The sequence below is a fragment of the Cetorhinus maximus genome, chromosome 7, assembly GCF_964194155.1.
Source record: "Cetorhinus maximus chromosome 7, sCetMax3.hap1.1, whole genome shotgun sequence".
NCBI lineage: Eukaryota > Metazoa > Chordata > Chondrichthyes > Lamniformes > Cetorhinidae > Cetorhinus > Cetorhinus maximus.
In genome coordinates, this window is record NC_135885.1 from 143,208,108 (window position 1) to 143,228,608 (window position 20,501).

The window sequence follows — 20,501 nt, forward strand, 5'->3', positions numbered from 1 at the left end:
CTTTGGCCTGCTCTTGTACATCTCCAAGTGGCTGCCTCAAGGATTGCACTGCAAGGAAGTTGCTTGTATCAACCAGTTGACTAGAGGGATATTAATAAATCCAAAACACAAGAATATCTTTGTTCCCCATTGACATCTTATTTAATAGTTCACTTTGACCTCATTAAACTACATATCACATCTTGATCTCTTGATTGTTACAGCACGAAAAAGGCCATTCTGCCCATCAAGTTGTTGCTGTTCTATTTTTCTCTAGAAGAGCCATCGAGCCTCATTCCACTTTTCCACACAATCTGCATTCTCTTTTTTTGAAGCATCTGTCAAGTTTCCTTTTGAATTTGTGGATTTCAGTTCAACAATGGTTTGTGACCATATGTTTTGCGTTCTAACCACCCTCTGTGTCAGATAAATTCTATCTACTCCTTCAGTTTGTTTTGCCATTATCTTAAGTGTGTGTCCTATTTTTAAGCATCTCCGCAACCAGTGCAAGCTTTCGCTATATTACTTTGTCTAACCCTTCATAATCTTGGAGACCTCCACCATCTCACGACCTTCACATCCAGTACTGTGTTGGTATTATATTCCTGCACAATGGCAGAAATCCAAAATTCACAAAAACCTGTCGTGTATGTTGAACATTTTTTGTTCCATTCCTACTCGGGGCCCCCTCACTCTCTTGTGTCAAGCTCTGTTCTGCTAAGAGACTTGAATTTTCAGCATTTCAGAAGGGAGTTAAGGCTTCAGTCACCTGACCTGAGCTTTTCAACATGTGGTAATAAAGTAATAAACTTCCGCTCACTCTAGATTGATCTCGCAGGAAGAATATGATTGCAAATGGACAAAGCTGTTTGCTTTTGCACAACACTTCGATTGCACCTACTGCTCAAACTGTGGGAAATATGACTCCGAAATCCAGTGTTAAGACCCAATAGATAATAAAGTGTGTAACCCAAATTAGTTGAAGGGTTGGAGGTAACTTTGAATCTGTTTTTGACTTCCGTTTGGTTTAACAGTTGTTTTATTTCCTCTCACTGTAACTGGAGCTTAGAAATCTTTGCACTTCCTTATGCCCAAAGTAGATTTTTTGTTTGGCAGCATGCCAATGATGTAGGAGAGGACATTGTTCATTTACCTGCTTTTTCCATTCAACAGCTTCTGCAACAAACTTAAATGACCATTCTGCTGATAATAACCGAGGCTCAGTTGTTCAACTTTTACTATTATCGGTCTATTGTTGTATTTGATCATTCTTAAGCTTTTGCTGCTTCACAACCTTAGGATGTCCAGAAGCATCTTACAGTCACTTTTGAAGTGTAGTCCCTGTTGTAATGTGAGGAAACATGGCTGCCAATTTGGTACACAGCAAACTCCCTGAAAGAGCAATATGATAACAGTCTAGCAAGCCACTCAGTTGTAACAAATTGCTACAAAGTCACAAAAAAGGAATAAAACTGGGCGGACCACCCGGCATCAACCTAGGCACCGGAAACAACTACAGCAATCTCAGCCCTGTCGATCTTACAAAGTCCTCCTTGCTAACATCTGGGGACTATTGGGAGGGCTGTCTCACAGACTAGTCAAGCAATAGCCTGACATAGTCATCCTCACGGAATCATACCTTACAGACAATGTCCCAGACATAACCATCACCATCCCTGGGTATGTCCTGTTCCACCAGCAGGACAGATCCAGCAGAAGTGGCTGTGGTATACAGTCGGGAGGGAGTTGCCCTGGGAGTCCTTAACATCGACTCTAGACCCCATGAAGTCTCATAGAATCAGGTCAAACATGGGCAAGGAAAACTCCTGCTGATTACCACGTACCGCCCTCCCTCAGCTGATGAAGTATTGCTCTTCCATGTTGAACACCACTTGGAAGAAGGACTGAGGGTGGCAGAATGTACTCTGGATGGGGTCTTCAATTTCCACCTCCAAGAGTGGCTGGGTAGCACCACTACTGACCGAGCTGGCCGAGTCCTAAAGGACGTAGCTGCTAGACTGGGTCTACGGCAGGTGATGAGGGAACCAACAAGAGGGTAAAACATAGTTGACCTCATCCTCACCAACCTACCTGCCGCAGATGCATCTGTCCATGACAGTATCAGCAGAAGTGACCACTGCACAGTCTTTGTGGAGATGAAGTCCTGGCTTCACGTTGGGGATACCCTCCATTGTGCTGTGTGGCACTACCACTGTGCTAAATGGGATAGATTTCGAATGGATCTAGCAGCTCAAGACTGGGCATCCATGAGGCTCTGTAAGCCATCAGCAGCAGCAGCAGAATTGTACTCAAACACAATCTGTAACCTCATGGCCTGGCATAGCCCCCACTTTACCATTACCATCAAGCCAGGAGATCAACCCTGGTTCAATGAAGAATGCAGGAGGGCATGCCAAGAGCAGCACCAGGCATACCTAAAAATGAGGTGTCATCCTGGTGAAGCTATAATACAGGTCTACTTGTGTGCCAAATAGCATAAGCAGCAAGTGAAAGACAGGGCTAAGCGATCCCATAACCAATGGATCAGACCTAAGCTCTGCAGTCCTGCCACATCCAGTCGTGAATGGTGGTGGACAATTAAACAACTCACTGGAGGAGGAGGCTCCACAAATATCCCCATCCTCAATGATGGAGGAGCCCAGCACATCAGTGCAAAAAATATGGATGAAGCATTTGCAACAATCTTCAGCCAGAAGTGTCAAGTGCATGATCCATCTCGACCTCCTCCGGAGGTCCCCAGCATCACAGATGCCAGTCTTCAGCCAATTCAATTCACTCCGCATGATATCAAGAAACAGCTGAAGGCACTGGATACTGGAAAGGCTATGAGCCCTGACAATATTCCGGCAATAGTACTGAAGACTTGTGCTCCAGAATTTGCTGCGCCCCTAGCCAAACTGTTCCAGGACAGCTACAACACTGGCATACCCCTGGCGATGTGGAAAATTGCCTAGTTATGTCCTGTAAACAAAAAGCAGGACAAATCCAACCTGACCAATTACCGCCCATCAGTTTAATCTCCATCATCAGTAAATTAAGGAAAGGTGTCATCAACAGCGCTATCAAGCAGCACTTGCTTAGCAATAACCTGCTCACTGATGCCCAGTTTGGGTTCCGCTAGTTCCACTCAGTTCCTGATCTCAATACAGCCTTGGCCCAAACATGGACAAAAGAGCTGAACTCCCGAGGGGGGGTGAGAGTTACTGCCCTTGACATCAAGGCAGCATTTGACAGAGTGTGACATTAAGGAGCCCTAGCAAAACTGGAGTCAATGGGAATTGGGGAAAATTCTCCACTGGTTGGAATCATACCTAGCACGAAGGAAGATGGTTGTAGTTGTTGGAGGTCAGTCATCTCAGCTCCAGGACATCACTGAAGGAGTTCCTCAGTGTAGTGTCCTCGGCCCAACCACCTTCAGCTGCTTCATCAATGACCTTCCATCACAAGGTCAGAAGTGGGGATGTTCGCTGATGATTGCACTATGTTCAGCACCTTTTGCGACTCCTCAGATACTGATGCAGTCAATGTCCAAATCCAGCAAGACCTGGACAATATCCAGGCTTGGGCTGACAAATGGCAAGTAACATTTGCACCACACTGGTGTCAGGCAATGACCATCTCCAACAAGAGAGAATGCAACCATTGCGCATTGATGTTCAATGGCATTACCATCACTGAATCCCCCACTATCAACATCCTGGGGGTTACCATTGACCAGAAACTGAACTGGACTAACCATATAAATACTGTGGCTAAAGAGCAGGTCAGAGGCTAGGAATCGTGCGACAAGTAACTCACCTTCTGACTCCCCAAAGCCTGTCCACCATCTTCAAGGCACAAGTCAGGAGTGTGATGGAATACTCCCCACTTGCCTGGATGAGTGCAGCTCCCACAACACTCAAGAAGCTCGACACCATCCAGGACAAAGCAGCCTGCTTGATTGGCACCCCATCCACAAACATTCAATCCCGCCACAGTGGCAGCAGTGTGCACCATCTACAAGTTGCACTGCAGGAATTCTCCATGGCTCCTTCGACAGCACCTTCCAAATCCATGACCACCACCATCTAGAAGGACAAGGGCAGCAGATAGTTGGGAACACCACCACCTGGAAGTTCCCCTCCAAGCCACTCATTATCCTGACATGAAAATATATCGCCGTTCCTTCACTTTCGCTTGGTCAAAACCCTGGAACTCCCTAACAGCACGGTGGGTGTACCTACACCACATGGACTGCAGCGGTTCAAGAAAGCAGCTCACCACCACCTTCTCAAGGGCAACTAGGGATGGGCAATAAATGCTGGCCCAGCAGTGAAGCCCACATCCCATAAATGAATTAAAAAAAAATCTGTTTTCATAATATTGTTTGAAGATAAATATTGACCAGGGCATTGGGAGAACAACCTTGCTCTTGTTCAAAATTGTGCCATGAAATATTTTGCCTTGGTTTAACATCTCATCCGAAAGATGGTCCCTCCAACTTTTTAGTACTGGTGCCTTGATTTTGGCCTCAAGTCTCTGGAGTGAGATTTGAACCCACAACTACTGCCTTAGAAACAACAGTGCTAGCCACTGAGCCACAGCTGTTGTCTATAATGATGTGATACTGTTTACCATACATGTACAGGACTGTTGGTCACAGCATCAGCTATTATCTAAACAGTGCACTTCACCTGGGATCTAAATGTTCATATAGCCCACATTTGGAAGCAGCACAAAACATAAGCTACCCTTCTGCCGGATGTCAATAAGGGCTGGCAACAGTGCAAAAACAATTGAGATAGGGTTTTCATATGTTCCTGGCTTCAATATCAAACCCAATCTCCTACAATGCGTTTAATGCGGTTTCCTCTATATTGGAGAGACAAGCGCAGACTGGGTGATCGCTTTGCAGAACACCTTCGGTCTGTTCGCAAGCATGACCCAGACCTCCCTGTTGCTTGCCATTTCAACACTCCACCCTGCTCTCGTGCCCCACATGTCCGTCCTTGGCCTGCTGCAAAGTTCCAGTGAAGCTCAACGCAAACTGGAGGAACAGCACTTCATCTTCCGACTAGGCACTTTACAGCCTTCCGGACCGAATATTGAGCTCAACAACTTTAGATCATGAACTCTTTCCTCCATCCCCACCCCCTTTCCAATCCCCCTTTTTTCCAATAATGTATATAGATTTTTCTTTTCCCACCTATTTCCATGATTTTAAAAAGTATTTCCATCCATTGTTTTATCTCTACCTTTTAGCCTATTTCGATCCCTTCCCCCCACCCCACCCCCACTAGGGCTATCTGTACCTTGCTCGTCCTGCTTTCTACCCTTAATGTCACCTATTAGCACATTTCTTAGCTAATATCACCACTGTCAACACCTCTTTGTTCCTTTGTCTATGACATCTTTTGGCAATCTCCACCTATCACTGGCCCTCTATCCAGCTCCACTTGTCTCACCCCTCCTTAAACGAGCTTATATTTCATCTCTCTTCTATTTTTCCTTAGTTCTGTTGAAGAGTCATACGGACACGAAACGTCAACTGTGTTCTTCTCCACAGATGCTGTCAGACCTGCTGAGTTTTTCCGGGTATTTTTATTTTTGTTCCTGTTGGAACCTGCCCAGCCTACAAGAAAAACCAGGGAATTCTAAATGAGAGTGAGTTTCGCCCAAAACCACTCCCTCTTCAAGTTGTGCTTGTTCTCTTAGATGCACTAGTCCTCATCTTTTAAAAATTTTTAATGTGAGAAGTTATTTAATTTACTAAGGAGCTGACCAGCATATAACCACTGAAACTAGCAAATGGTTCAGTATAGCATTTTGAAGTCAATTTCAGTGATTTTGATTCAAGTTAACCACAGGTAGAAGTCTGGGCTCTCTGATTAAAAATGGTGATATTTGGTGATAAACCCATTTTCAGTGGTATAAATAAGACCAGCTTACATACATGTTAATGAAAAGAAAAAAATAGCAATTCTATCCTACTCTGCTGTCCCATTGCACTGAAAACTTTGTGATTTTGCAAATGTGTTTTGATAGAAATTTGAAGCGTGATAGAGCCAACGCAATTTTTCAACTGCACCCAAAGCAGAAACTCTCCAGTCGATATTGCATTGGATTCAATGTGCATCTACCTTGCAAATGGAATCTTGTGACATGTGAGTCGCACCGAGTGGAATCACTAAAATCTCTTTGCTATTTCCAGGGTGGCTTGATTAACTGGAATCGGCTCTTCCCTCCACTACGCAACAGATTTCCTTCCAACAATCAACAACAAGAGAGTGGACCGAACCGACCGTCAACAACTGCTGCAGTTTCTGAAGAACAGGTAAGCATTTCTGTGGTACAAAGCAATGTCTTTTAAACTGATGTGACTGTAACATAAACAATAATTTTGCAGTGCAAGTCATTCGCCACCGATTTTTTTTGTTTCCGATTTATACTTTCCCCAGAAAGTGGTATTGTCGCTAGGCTAGTATTCCAGAGACCCAGGGTAATGCTCTGGGGACCCAGATTCAAATCCCACCACGGCAGATGTTGAAATTTTAATTCTGTAAAAATCTGGAATTAAAAGTCTGAGGATGACCATAAAACCATTGCCGATTGTCGTAAAAACCCATCTGGTTCACTAATGTCCTTTAGGAAAGACAACCTGCCACCCTTACCTGGGCTGGCTTACATTTGAATCCAGGTCCACAGCAATGTGGTTGACTCTTAAATGCCCTCTGAACAAGAGCAATTTGGGATGGTAATAAATGCTGGCCTAGCCAGCGACGCCCACATCCCATGAATGAATATAAAAAAAACTTTCCCCAGAAACCAGTGATACTCCACATGCACAATGATTCTTCAGAAGATTTACTTTTTGGTTCACTGTTGCTGGGTCAAAAACCTGGAACTCCCTCCCTTAGAGCACTGTGGATGCACCTGCACCACATGGACTGAAGTAGTTCAGGAAGGCAGCTCAGCATCACCTTCTCAAGGGCACTTTGGGATGGGCAATAAATACTGGCTTGGTTAGCGACGCCCACACCCCATTAATAATTTTTTTTTTAAATTTGCTTTAGAGGGAGTGCAACAAAAATTTGCTAGGCAGCTCTCTGAGATGCAGGGATTGGCCTATGAGGGGTGATTGACTAGGCTAGGCCTATATTCCTTGAACTTCACAAGAATGGGTGGTGATCTTATTGAAACATTTAAAATTCTTAAGGGGCTTCACTAGGGAGTTGCTGGGGTGTACTTTGCCTGAGTTGAAGAGTGCAGAACTAAGGGCGTAGTCTCAGGATAAGGGGTAGGCCATTTAGGACTGAGATGAGGAAAGATTTCTTCACTCAAAGGTTGTGAATCTTGGGAATTCTGTACCCCAGAGAGCTGTAGATGGTCAGGCATTGAGTATGCTCAAGACTGAAATTGATAGATTTTGTGTACTAAAGGAGCTAATGGATATGGGAACATTGCAGGAAGGTGGAGTTGAGGTAGAAGACTAAGAAAGACCTTGTTGAATGGCAGAGCAGGTCCAGGGGAACCAGTGGTCTACTCCGGTTCCTAATTGTTATGTTCAAAAGCAGAATACTGTCGACACTGGAAATCTGAAATAAAAACTGACAATGCGAAAATACTCAGCAAGTCAGGCAGGATCTGTGGAGAGAAACAGAGTTAATGTTTCAATCAATAATCTTTCATCAGAATGGGAAGATGTTTGAAATGAGTGACCTTTAAGCAACTTAGGAATGTGGATGAGAGTGGCATGGTCAAAAGGAAAGATTGGTGATAGGGCGGAGGGCTGGAGTGATTCAGTGAAAGAAAGGATGATGGTGCAGGGTAAAAGGGGCTGGTAATAGGACAAGGAAAGGAATAGAAGTTGGTTCCATACGGGGTGTAAATGGTGGCAGCAGAATAGCAGGGTGAGGATGGAAGCGCAGGGAATCCAGAAAAGAAGAGACAAATCCCATGGCCCAGAGATGTGGTGGAGAAAGGGAGGGTGATCTCAGGGGTGTGGGCCACCATGAACAATAGGGGATCCCTGCCCCATGCACCAGCCCCAAACCCCATCACTGCCAGTGAATCTGATGCAGCCATCCTCTTTTCTCAGCATCAATTGACCAGGAATATGTTTATTATCTAATGTTGTAGAATTCAATGTTAAGGCTGGAAGGTCAAACATGAGCAAGGAAACCTCCTGCTGATTACCAGATACCCCACCATCCCCCGCCGCCCTCATGGGATGAATCAGTACTCCATGTTGAACACCACCTGGAGGAAGCACTGAGGGTGGCAAGGGCGCAGAATGTACTCTGGGTGGGGGACTTCAAAGTCCATCACCAAGAATGGCTTAGTAGCACCACTACTGACCAAGCTGGCTGAATCCTGAAGGACATAGCTGCTTGACTCGGTCTGCGGCAGTTGGTGAAGGAACCAACAAGTGGGAAAAACACACTTGACCTCATCCTCACCAACCTGCCTGCTGCAGATGCATCTGCCCATGTCAGCTTCGGTAGGAGTGACTACCTCACAGTCCTTGTGGGGATGAAATCCCGTCTTCACATTGAGGATACCCTCCATCATGTTGTGTGGCACTACCACTGTGCTAAATGAGATAGATTTTGAACATATCTAGCAACTCAAGACTGGACAACCATGAGGCTATGTGGGCCATCAGTAGCAGCAGAATTGGACTCAAACACAATCTGTAACCTTATGGCCTGACATATCCCCCACTGTACCATAACCACCAAGTCAGGGGATTAACCCTGATTCAATGAAGAGTGCAGGAGGACATGCCAGGAGCAGCACCAGGTGCACCTAAAAATGAGGTGTCAACCTGGTGAAGCTACAACATAGGACTACTTGCGTGCCCAAACAGCGTAAGCAGCAGCAATAGACATCGCTAAGCGATCCCACAGCCCAGCGGATCAGATCTAAGCTCAGCAGCCCCACTACATTCAGTCATGAATGGTGGTGGACAACTAAACAACTTATAGGAGGAGGAGGCTCCACAAATATCCCCATTCTAAATGATGGGGGAGCCAGCACATCAGTACACAAGCTAAGGCATTTGCAGCAGCCTTCAGCCGGAAGTGCCGATTGGATGATTCATCTCAGCCTCCTCCGGAGGTCCCCAGCATCACAGACGCTAGTCTTGAGCCAATTCAATTCATTCCAGGTGATATCAAGAAACGGCTGAAGGCACTGGATACTGCAAAGGCTATGAGCCCTGACAATATTCCGGCAATAGTATTTAAGACTTGTGCTCCAGATCTTGCAGCGCCCCTAGCCAAGCTGTTCCAGTACAGCTACAAGACTGGCATTTACCCCGTCAATTACTGCATCATCAGGCTACTCTCAATCATCAGTAAAATGATGGGAAGGGTCATCAACAGTGCTACGAAATAGCACTTGCTTATCAATAACCTGCTCACTGACGCCCAGTTTGGGTTCCGCCAGGAACACTGAGCTCCTGACCTCATTACAGCCTTGGTTCAAACATGGACAAAATAGCTGAATTCCCGAGACAAGGTGAGAATGACTGTTCTTGACATCAAGGCTGCAATTAGACTAGCCATATAAATACTGTGGCTACAAGAGCAGGTCAGAGACTAGGAATCCTGTGGCGAGTAACTCACCTCCTGACTCCCCAAAGCCTGTCCACCATCTACAAGGCAAAAGTCAGGAGTGTGATGGAATACTCTCCACTTGCCTGGATGAGTGCAGCTCCAACAACACTCAAGAAGCTCGATACCATCCAGGACAAAGCAACCCGCTTAATTGGCACCCCATCCACAAACATTCACTCCCTCCACCACCAACACACAGTGGCAGCAGCATGCTCCATCTACATGATGTACTGCAGGAGCTCACCAAAACTCCTTAGACAGCACCTTCCAAACCTGCAACCGCTACCATCTAGAAGGACAAGGCCAGCAGATAGATGGGAAAACCACTACCTGGAAGTTCCCCTCCAAGCCACTCACCATCCTGACTTGGAAATATATCACCGTTCCTTCACTGTCGCTAGGTCAAAATCCTGAAACTCCCTCCCTAACAGCACTGTGGGTGTACCTATACCACATGGATTGCAACGATTCAAGAGGGTGACTCACCACCACCTTCTCAAGGGCAATAAATGCTGCCCTAGCCAACAACATCCACATCCTGTGAATGAATTTTTTAAAATACATACGCAGTCAAGGACTTGACATTTTCAAGTCAGGTCAACCCAAGTCATGGTACCATTTAAAAATGAACTTTATTTTAGGCAAAGATTATAAATATTTATTTTATTTTCCTGTAAAGCAGAGGCTTTCTCCAGTAGGACTGATTCATTCATATCCTCACACCATCCTGTGATATTTGGATTGTCTCTTGAAAATCTCTGAATATGAGTAAGCATTTCAGTGACAGAGAGAGCCGGCAGCAGCAGCTTGTGGCCAGGGAGACCTGTAACAAAGGTGTCCTGCTTTTTGCTCAATTTATAGGTTTGATCAATTTGGAGGGGAAAAAATTAGCATTTTACATCAAAGTTATAGCACAGAAACAGACCATTCAGCCCAACTGGTCCATGCCGGTGTTTATGCTCCACATGAGCCTCCTCCCACCCTACTTCATCTCACCCCATCAACATATCCTTCTATACCTTTCCCCCTCATGTCTTTACCTAGCTTTGTCTTAAATGCATCAATTTTATTTGCCTCAACTGCTCCCTGTGGTAGAGAGTCCCACATTCTCACCACTCTCTGGGTTTCTCCTGAATTCCCTATTGGATTTATTAGTGACCATTTTATATCTATAACCATTAATTTTGGTCTCCCTCCGTTAAATCCCTTTGCTCTTCTATCCCATTTAGACTCTGATTTTCCCAGCAGTTGGTGAACTCTTATGCCTCCCGTCAAAGTGTAACACATATTTGCTCATGCACATGCTGACAGTTTCTCTGGTGGATTGCTAGTGCCACCTATTGATATATTCTAATGGAATAGCACCCATTTATTCAACCAATAACCATAGAGGTGCAATGTTGGTTTTGTACAGCACCACTGCGTTAACCCAATGTACTCTCCATTAAAGCCAACAAGGTGACATCAGCATTCTACCTAATCCTGAGAGTCTCTCGCCTGGAGAGTTGAGTTAAAATTGTCCCCATGGTCACTGACTTCACAGTAAAATAAGTTGTCCAATCTGCAGAAGAATGATTCCTAATACCGATAATGTAAATCAAGTAGGGTGTGATGGTCCTTAAAGACAGTTTGTGACAAGTATAGTCAAAACCGGCTAGGATAATCACAGCCTGTTAACGACATATTTCCATTATTAATGAGTAAATATTCCAGCAGGTTCATGGGATGAAAAGAATTGTGAATCTCCAGATCTTGCTGGTTGATCTATTCCACTCTGCGGCTTGCTTCACACAAACAGCATCTCACCCTCAACCCACACATTATTTTTAAGAACTTGCATGTTAATTGCCCATTAAACTGGCTGCAGAAGGTTAGGGCTGGTAATGTGTAGCCTGGAAGCACCCTTTTAATGACATGATAATTGTTATTGTGACGGCAAGCAACCTCTGCAGCCCCTAAAAAGAAATAATTTAAATTGTGGAGTCTCATTCGTACAGGGCATGAATTCTTCTTCGATATTTAACAGTTTAAATTTCAGAATTTTTACATTTTTTTCTGCTTTTCCTTTCTGTGTTTCTTTTCTCTCTCTTAATCCAATCTTTCTTTCCCTCTCTTCATTCCTCTTTCTGCCCTTGTTCCTTCTGACCCTGCCGGTAGCTACTCCTACCAGGAGATCTGCTGTCATGGGATGTCATGCTTGCCTTCCGTGTGCCATCCTCACATATGCAGCTCATCTGCAACCGCTCGAAGATGTCCATCATTTAACTACGCCTAGGACGACCCCTCTTTCTGCTGCCCTCCACTTTGCCCTCTAGAAGAGATCTCTGTAGCTTTGCAGCTCTGATCAAATGCCAAAATACTGACATTTTCTTTTCTGGTTGTCAGTTTATTAGAGTCCTTTTTGGCTCTTCATTTGCCTTATGGCCTGTTTATGGAGTTTTTAGCATTCATCTTAGCATCCACATTTCAAAAGCCCCTACTTTCTTCCACAAATCTTTATTTATTGCCCAGCTTTCTGAGGCTTCAGGAAAGTTAAGAGAATAAAGCCACAAGATTGCACGATTTTTGAAGTCTTCACTCTTCCCTTTCGGAGATCTCGCCTTGGAATTCTCACCAAAAATCACTCTGACTCAGACTGCCTCAACAGCTGTTCACCTCACAGGATTTTCAGTCTTGTCTCCCGAGACTTTCTTCCCCTGGGTCCTTGAATGTGCACTCCGGCACCATTGCTAGCACAACTCCAGCTCTTCAGTTGGGCTGAGCAGAACACCACTGCTCCAAAGGGTTACCTGTGCCTCAACAGCTTGCAACACAGAGTCACCAGCCTGCTGCCTCCTCAGATCTCCAGGGCTTCTCCTGAGCCCTCACTACTTGAAACCTGCCAACAGCAGCACTGTTACTACTTGGAGCCTCTTTCTTTGCTCCTCTTCCCAGTGGTTCCTACCGGTGGCCCCCTCCCTGGTTTTCTCCCTCCCTCCTCTCTCTCTGTGTCTGTCTCTCTCTCTCTATCTCTCTGTCTCTCTTTCTCTCTCTCTCTCTCTGTCTTTGTCTCTGTCTCTCTCTGTCTGTCTGCCTGTGGGAGTTCTTCCTGTCCCCTTTCTGGAACTCCTCCCTGCTCCTGGGTCCCATGATCAGATTTTTTGCGCTGTTTCCTCATTCACGCAGTAGGCCCTTGCTCTCAGCCCGATTACCCCAAACGCTGGACTGCGCATGGGCCGCCCATTCCCAATCCAAACATGCACAGAAACTCCCAAGGCCCGTTGGGACATGTAGTTCCTGACTTCAAGGTGAGTCGGAATTCTTAACAATATGTCGAATTAACAGAGCACACAGTGAGTCCCTCCACTCTAGCAAGATCTAGGCCATTCTGTTGGATGCAGCAAGTCGAAGCTTCTCATTTCAACATCAGAACTCTCACTTCTGTTTGTCCATGTGATTGTCACCCAATTACCCTTTCCTGCAGTCGAGCCCTGAGTAGTGTTATCTCAGTTTGCTTTTCTTTGGGGAAAGGAGGAGTAGCTATGTTGAGCTACAGGTAGAAATAGAAAGAAATCCATTCCATGTTAATTCTTCAAAATATAAACTAACTACATAGAGCTACATAGAATCTACAGCAGAGTATGCCATTCAGCCCAGCCAGTCCATTCTTGTGCCCTTCCTGTTTCAGCCCACTTAGCATAAACTTGTATTCTCTTCTCTCTCATGTGCTTATCTATCCTCCCCATAAATGTATCTATACTATTCTCTTCTACCACTCCCTGTGTTAGTGAGTTCCACATTCTCACCATGTTCTGGGTGAAGAAGCTTCTCCTGAATTCCCTGTTGGATTTCTCAAGGTCTGCCTAATGTTGTTTTGCTCTTCCCCATAAGTGGAAACACTCTCTTTGTGTCAACTCCATCAAAGTCTTTCATAGTTTCGAAGACCCCTATCAGGTCATTCTTTTCCAATGAGAAGCCATATCTAGGATTTTAAATGTACTCTGAAACCAGGAGTGAAATATACAAGAGTCAGCTGTCTTCTGTACATAGTTTAATAATCATCGAATATCAACTTTCAAATGGCCCTTAGAAAGAAGGACTGAGTGGTTACAAACTGGTCTTTCATTTTTGGCATGTGGAACTATGATGGATAAAAGCCCCTTCTGTTGAAAAATTTACAGAGGATCCTGGACTGTGCTAATATTCACAGGGATCCAGTGACTGTGCTAATATTCACAGGGATCCAGTGACTGTGCTAACATTCACAGGGATCCAGTGACTGTGCTAATATTCACAGGGATCCAGTGACTGTGCTAATATTCACAGGGATCCAGTGACTGTGCTAATATTCACAGGGATCCAGTGACTGTGCTAACATTCACAGGGAACCAGTGACTATGCTAATATTCACAGGGATCCAGTGACTGTGCTAATATTCACAGGGAACCAGTGACTATGCTAATATTCACAGGGATCCAGTGACTGTGCTAACATTCGCAGGGAACCAGTGACTATGCTAATATTCACAGGGATCCAGTGACTGTGCTAACATTCACAGGGAACCAGTGACTCTGTTAACATTCACAGGGATCCAGTGACTGTGCTAACATTCACAGGGAACCAGTGACTCTGTTAACATTCACAGGGAACCAGTGACTATGCTAATATTCACAGGGATCCAGTGACTGTGCTAACATTCACAGGGATCCAGTGACTCTGTTAACATTCACAGGGATCCAGTGACTGTGCCAATATTCACAAGAAACCAGAGTCTATGTTAACATTCACAGCTGATCAACCTGTTGGTGTACGAGTTCTGAGTAAAATTAGTTTGCACAGTTGTGAACGGGCTTTTCTCAGCCGTGCAATTCCCTTCAACCGACTCTAAATAAGGCAACCTGAGTCAGTCCCAGGTGCCTGTTTTAAAAACCAAAAGTTATGTTGCTCTGGAAAGGTAGAGGGAGCTCTTTCGAAATGAAGAGAACTTTTCAAGCTACTCATTGCTGAAGGAAGTAATGTGGTTTATCGTAGTTCATCCAGAGAGTGAATCTAAAGCCCCTTTCCCCAACTGCAGCGTCAAGTTGTTTCCGGAATGACTCCTGGCTTTTTACCTCTGCTGCTCCATCTGTAAGTTTGTTCCATATGTTGATCACTCTTTGTGCAAAGGAGAATTTCCTGATATTTGTCCTAAAAGTATCCGAATGTAGTTCGAAATTATGTCCCCTGGTTCTAGTCCTGCAGATTAATTTAAAGTTATATTCCAGCTAACATTTCTATACCCTTCACAATCATATACATCCTAAAGAAGCACGTACAGGATCTGCTCTCAAACATTTCTGTCGTGGCCAATTTGCTCCAGTTATTTCGCAACCCACGCACCCGTCACACTGGGGGTTAGCATCATGTCCCTTTGCACTGCCTGAACACAGGACACTACCCAGCACAACCCCCCCTACCCGCCCTTCACACAGAAGCAAAGTCATCTCGGAGCCACAGGTGCAGAACAGCAGTTGGAAAACGGGCTGTCCGTAACTTCCTTTAATCCTGACGAGGGAGGAATTGTCTCTCTGTGTTCGGTGACCACACACTCATCTTCACTGGCTCTACTTTGCGCAAAAGGAAAGAAGGGAAAGAATTAATGTCATGGCTTTCATGCAATATGAACAGCATCTGTTAACAGTCGTCAAATTGCGACTCCCTCACTCCTTTAGAGGTATTCACCTCCTGTTCTGTAGTTTATTATGCAAAGAGAACTGCCTGGATGACTGTGGCTATTTCCGAATGGGGGTGGGTTTGTGTTTGCAGGCTGAAGGCTTGTTCTGATTCTAGACAACCTTGACTGGGTGCGATCACGTCTCTGGAACTTTTCACATCTGCTGAGGAGGGCAGATGGGGGCCTCAGTTTAATATTTCATCCAAATGACAATGCAGCACTCCCTCAGTATTAGCACTGGGAGTGTCAGCCTAGCTCTTGTGTTCAAGCCCCTGGAATGAGACATGAACCCACAGCCTCTTGACTCAGAGGTGAGAGTGCTACCCACTGAGCCAATGCTGGGACATATTACAAATGGAGCAAAAGGTTTGCTACCCACACTGCCAGGAAAAGACAGTGCTGATGCAGCCATCTAGGCCTGTGGGGTGTAAACTGTAAAGTTCACAACAAACCTGCCTTGTACAGATGACTTTTTTTTAACATTTCAGCAAGCACATGTTAATTGAAGTTGGTGAAACCACACACATTAGTTTACTTCACTGACTGATGATTCCAGGGTATGATAAGTGTCAGCTTCATGTTTGGAGAAGCACAATTCACCATACTTTCTATCTAACAGAGCATTGTAGCGTTCGTAACTTTAGATACAGTTTTATTTATTCTTTCACGGGACATGGGCGTTGCCCATCCCTAATGGCCCTTGAACTGAGTGGTTTGCTAGTTAAGAGTCAACCACATTGCTGTGGGTCTGGAGTCACATGTAGGCCAGACTAAGTAAGGATGGCAAATTTCCTTCCCTCATGGGCATTGAACCAGATGGGTTTTTATGACAATTGATAGTTTCATGGTCACCATTATTGAGATTCCAGATTTTTTTTATTAATTGAATTTAAATCCCACTGCCTGTGCTCCTAGAGCATTAGCCTGGAACTCTGGATTACTAGTCCTGTGACATCACCACTACGCCACCATCTCCCCTTAACTTCACACATTGTCATGTATCTAACTGCCCCTCCCTGTTAAAGTCCCTCTTTCCCCACCCCCTCCAATACTTTCATAATTCACTGACGCAAGTGTTGAAAGAAATGTTTAAAACATTGCTTTTCTGGGGTGTTTGCTTGTAGCAGTGTCCAGAAGATTAATCTTCAATTCATGATGACCCCAGGTGCAATCCTGGAGGGTATATAGCAGGCTAGCAATTTAAAAAACTTGAATGCATCCAATATTAGTGGTGGGAGTTGTACTATATAAATGCAAGTTGTTGTTGAACCTCGGTGGGATTTTCCGCACCTGCCCACCGCCGCGGTCTTCCGGACCCGCCGCAAGTCAATGGACTTCTGGCTGGGATGCCGCCTCGCCCACAGCAGGACCCGCCTGCAATGGGGCCAGAAAGTCCTGGCCCATGTCATCCACTTGGTCGTGTAATTGTCAAACTGAGAAAAGTTTCTGCAGAATTGCCCAAAACCTGCAGCACAGAAACAGGCCATTCAGTCCAACTGATCCATGCCGGTGCTTATACTTCACACAAGCCTCCTCCCACCCTCCTTCAACTAATCCCATCAACATGTTATTTTTCCCTCGTGCTTACCTAGTTTCCCTTTAAATAGAATCATATAAAGAAGCCGTTTGGTCCATCGGGTCCATGTCTGCTCTCTGTGAGAGCAGCTCTAAACCATCTCAGTCTCAGGCCGTCACTGCAGGAGTTCCTCAGGGTAGTGTCCAACTATCTTCAGCTGCTTCATCAATGACCTTGCCTCCATCTTAAGGTCAGAAATGGGGATGTTTGCTGATGACTGCACAATCATCAACTCCTCAGATACTGAAGTAGGCCATATCCAACTGCAGCAACACCTGGACAACATTCAGGTTTGGGCTGATAAATGGCAAGTAACATTTGCACCACACAAGTGCCAGGCAATGACCATCACCAACACAAGAGAGAGTCTAACCATCACCCCTTGACATTCAATGGCATTACCATCGCTGAACCGCCCACCATCAACATCCTGGGAGTTACCATTGACCAGAAACTGAACTGGACCAACCATATAAATATTGTGGCTACAAGAGCAGGTCAGAGGCTGGGAATTATGCGGTAAGTAACTCACCTCCTGACTCCCCAAAGCCTGTCCACCATCTACAAGGTACAAGTCAGGAGTATGATGGAATACTCTCCACTTGCCTGGATGAGTGCAGCTCCAACAACATTCAAGAAGCTCAACACCATCCAGGACAAAGGAGCCCACTTGATTGGCACCCCATCCACCACCTTCAACATTCACTCCCTCCACCACCGACGCACAGTGGCAGCAGTGTGTACCATCTACAAGATGCACTGCAGGAGCTCACCAAGGCTCCTTCGACAGCACCTTTCAAACCCACGACCTCTACCACCTAGACCAACAAGGGCAACAGATGCATGGGAACACCACCATCTGGAAGTTCCCTCCAAGCCACTTACCATCCTGACCTGGAGATATATCGCTGTTCCTTCACTGGCGCTGGGTCAAAATCCTGGAACTCCCTCCCCAACAGCACTGTGGGTGTACCTACACCACATGGACTGCAGCGGTTCAGGAAAGTGGCTCGCCACCACCTTCTCAAGGGCAACTGGGGATGGACAATAAATGCTGGCCTAGCCAGTGATGCCCACATCCCATGAAAGAACAAAAAAAAGCTCAGCTAGTCCCCACTCCGCCATCTTTTCCCCACAGCCCTACAAATATTTTCTGTTTAGGTAATTATCCATTTGTCTTTTGAAAGACATGATTGAATCTGCCTCCGCTGCACACTCAGGCAGTGCATTCCTGATCCTAATCACTCACTGCATAAAAAGATTTTTCCTTATGTTGCCTCGTTTTCCAATCACCTGAAAAGGGTGTCCTATGATTCTTCACCCTTCTGCCAATGGGAACAGTTTCTCCCTGTCCACTCGATCCAGACCCCTCCTGATTTTAAACACAATGCATCAATGATGTGTGTTAAAATGTATAAATAAATGTATTTCGAGTTGAAACATGTAAAATTCTTAAAGGGCTTGACAGGGTAGGTAGTGTTTCCCTGGCTGGAGAATCTAGGACTGGGGCCGCAGTCTCAGGATAAGGGGGTGACCATTTAGGACTGAGATGAGAAGAACTTCCTTCACTCAAGGCATTGTGAATCTTTCAATTCTCTAGCCACAAGAGCTGTGGATGCTCAGTCGATGAGTATATTCAAGACAGAGGGCAATAGATTTTTGGTACTAAGAGAATCAAGGGATGTGGGGTTCAGGGGCAAGGTGGAGTTGATTTCGAGGTTCAGCAGGACCTTGTTGAATGGCTGAACAGGCTCAAGGGGCCAAATGGCCTACTCCTGATCCTGTTTCTTATGTTCTTTGGGATTCCCAACTTTGGAGGCTTTATCACGTTACCTCAATAACGTCTTTCCCTTCTCTCCCAAAGATAAATAAAGCATTATTTCAGAAAATCAAGCTCTAATTGAACTTGATCAAGGTTCTTAAAAATGGTGCTTATTAATTACATATTGCACAGTAAAATCTTTATTCTCTGGCATGCGTGGGGAATGGGTGGCGCTGGTTAGTCAAAAATGCCAGTTAATGACGAGTGTCACTTCCTGTTTGAACACAGCATAATGCTTGTAGCATGAACTAATATGCAAGTGCTCAGGAAGTTAAGAAACAGTATTCTTTTTACTTCTAATCTTCAACAGTACATTAAAACATAAAGTATAAAATAATAGTGTACAGGTGCAGGATCTGGATAACTTTGTAATTGCTTCCTGTTGGTAGAGTGATGATTCATATTAGAAATTTTGTTTGGTTAAGAATTCCAGTTGGTCGAGTGCTGGATAATACAAAGCTTGCTGTACAAATATTTCAGTTTGGGCAGATGGCCTTTGCTCTAAACCCATCATGCCACCCCCTTATTAATGTAAGTGATGTCCTTGTTTCGGGCAATATTACTCAAAATATAGCCTTTGGGGGCTGGGGGTGGTGGGTGACTTACAGCCCACTTCCTGTCCACTGAGGCCTCTGACAAAGCGGTTGCCAGAATTCAAGATGTTGTAGATGAATGAAGGGACTTTATTTAGTCTCCCCTTGGCGCTGCTTTTGTTCATCGTAAAATAAGCTTTACTGGAAGAAGCATGATATTGTAGATTATCATTTGATAGCATTCTGTGGTACAAGAGTATTGCAGTATTCTCCTCACAGTTTTGCTGCCCTCTACTGCTCATGGTGAGTTCTAAAGACTAACGCAAGAGCATTCAAAATCAATGGCCGGCCCCTTATCCTGAGTCTGTGACCCAATGTCATACCTGGTTTAGCTAGTGCTACCCATATAAATGTTAGCAGAATACAGATGTTAGCCTGTGATGCTGACACAACTAAGGACACCGATTTAAGGGACTGTGGGAGGACACGTGGAGATATTTAACAGATAATATCTTCAGTTCATTAAAATGTCAGGTTACAATTACTCATTCCTCTTCTAAAGTACACCAATCTTGGATCATGCCTTACTTTGTTGCAAAGTCCCTTTATTGATCTTCTATTAGATTTGGGGTCGCAGTTTCATTGCACTGAGTATTTACTGAGTACTTTAGCGGAGACTAACCTCCCTCGTGTTTCACTCACAGGCCTTAATGCTTATGATACATTCGCAAGCTATTTTATGCTTAAATTTTCTTACATTGGCTACATTGACCTATTTTGGCTTCTGGTCCAGCAATGCCTCAAATTTAAAATTCTCATCTTTGTGACGTATCATTAACAGCACCACTTGTATTTATATAGCCCGTAAGGTAGTAAAATGTGAAAGATGCTTCACAGGAGTATTATCAAACAAAATTTGACACTGAGTCACATAAGGCAATGTTAGAGAGGATCTTGGTAAAAGAGGCAGGTTTTGAGGAGTGTCTTAAACAAAGTGAGAAAGGTGTAGAGAGGGAATTCCAGATCTTGGGGCCTCAATAGCTGAAGGCATGGCCACCAATGATGGAGTGATTACAATCGGGGATGTTCAAGAGGCCAGAATTGTAAGAGTGCAAAGATCTCGGAGATTTGTAGGGCTGGAGGAGATTACAGAGATAGAGAAGGATGAGGCCGTGGAGAACTAAGAATTGTAATAATGAAGTGTTGCTTAACTGGGAGCCAGTGTAGGCCAGCGGGAACAGGGGTGATGAGTGAATGGGAATTAGAATTCAGGCAGCAG

The 20,501-nt window shown here is 44.9% G+C and overlaps 1 protein-coding gene across 2 annotated transcripts in view; it reads left to right on the top strand.

Moving 5' to 3' along the window:
* The window catches only part of ubac2 (UBA domain containing 2), a 211,731-nt gene that overhangs the window by 177,765 nt on the left and 13,465 nt on the right, over positions 1–20,501 (top strand). For both annotated transcript variants that reach the window (XM_078546034.1, XM_078546033.1), the window contains exon 8: positions 6,191–6,313. In XM_078546034.1, coding sequence (XP_078402160.1) covers positions 6,191–6,313 — 123 coding nt within the window. The remainder of the gene's footprint in view (positions 1–6,190; positions 6,314–20,501) is intronic.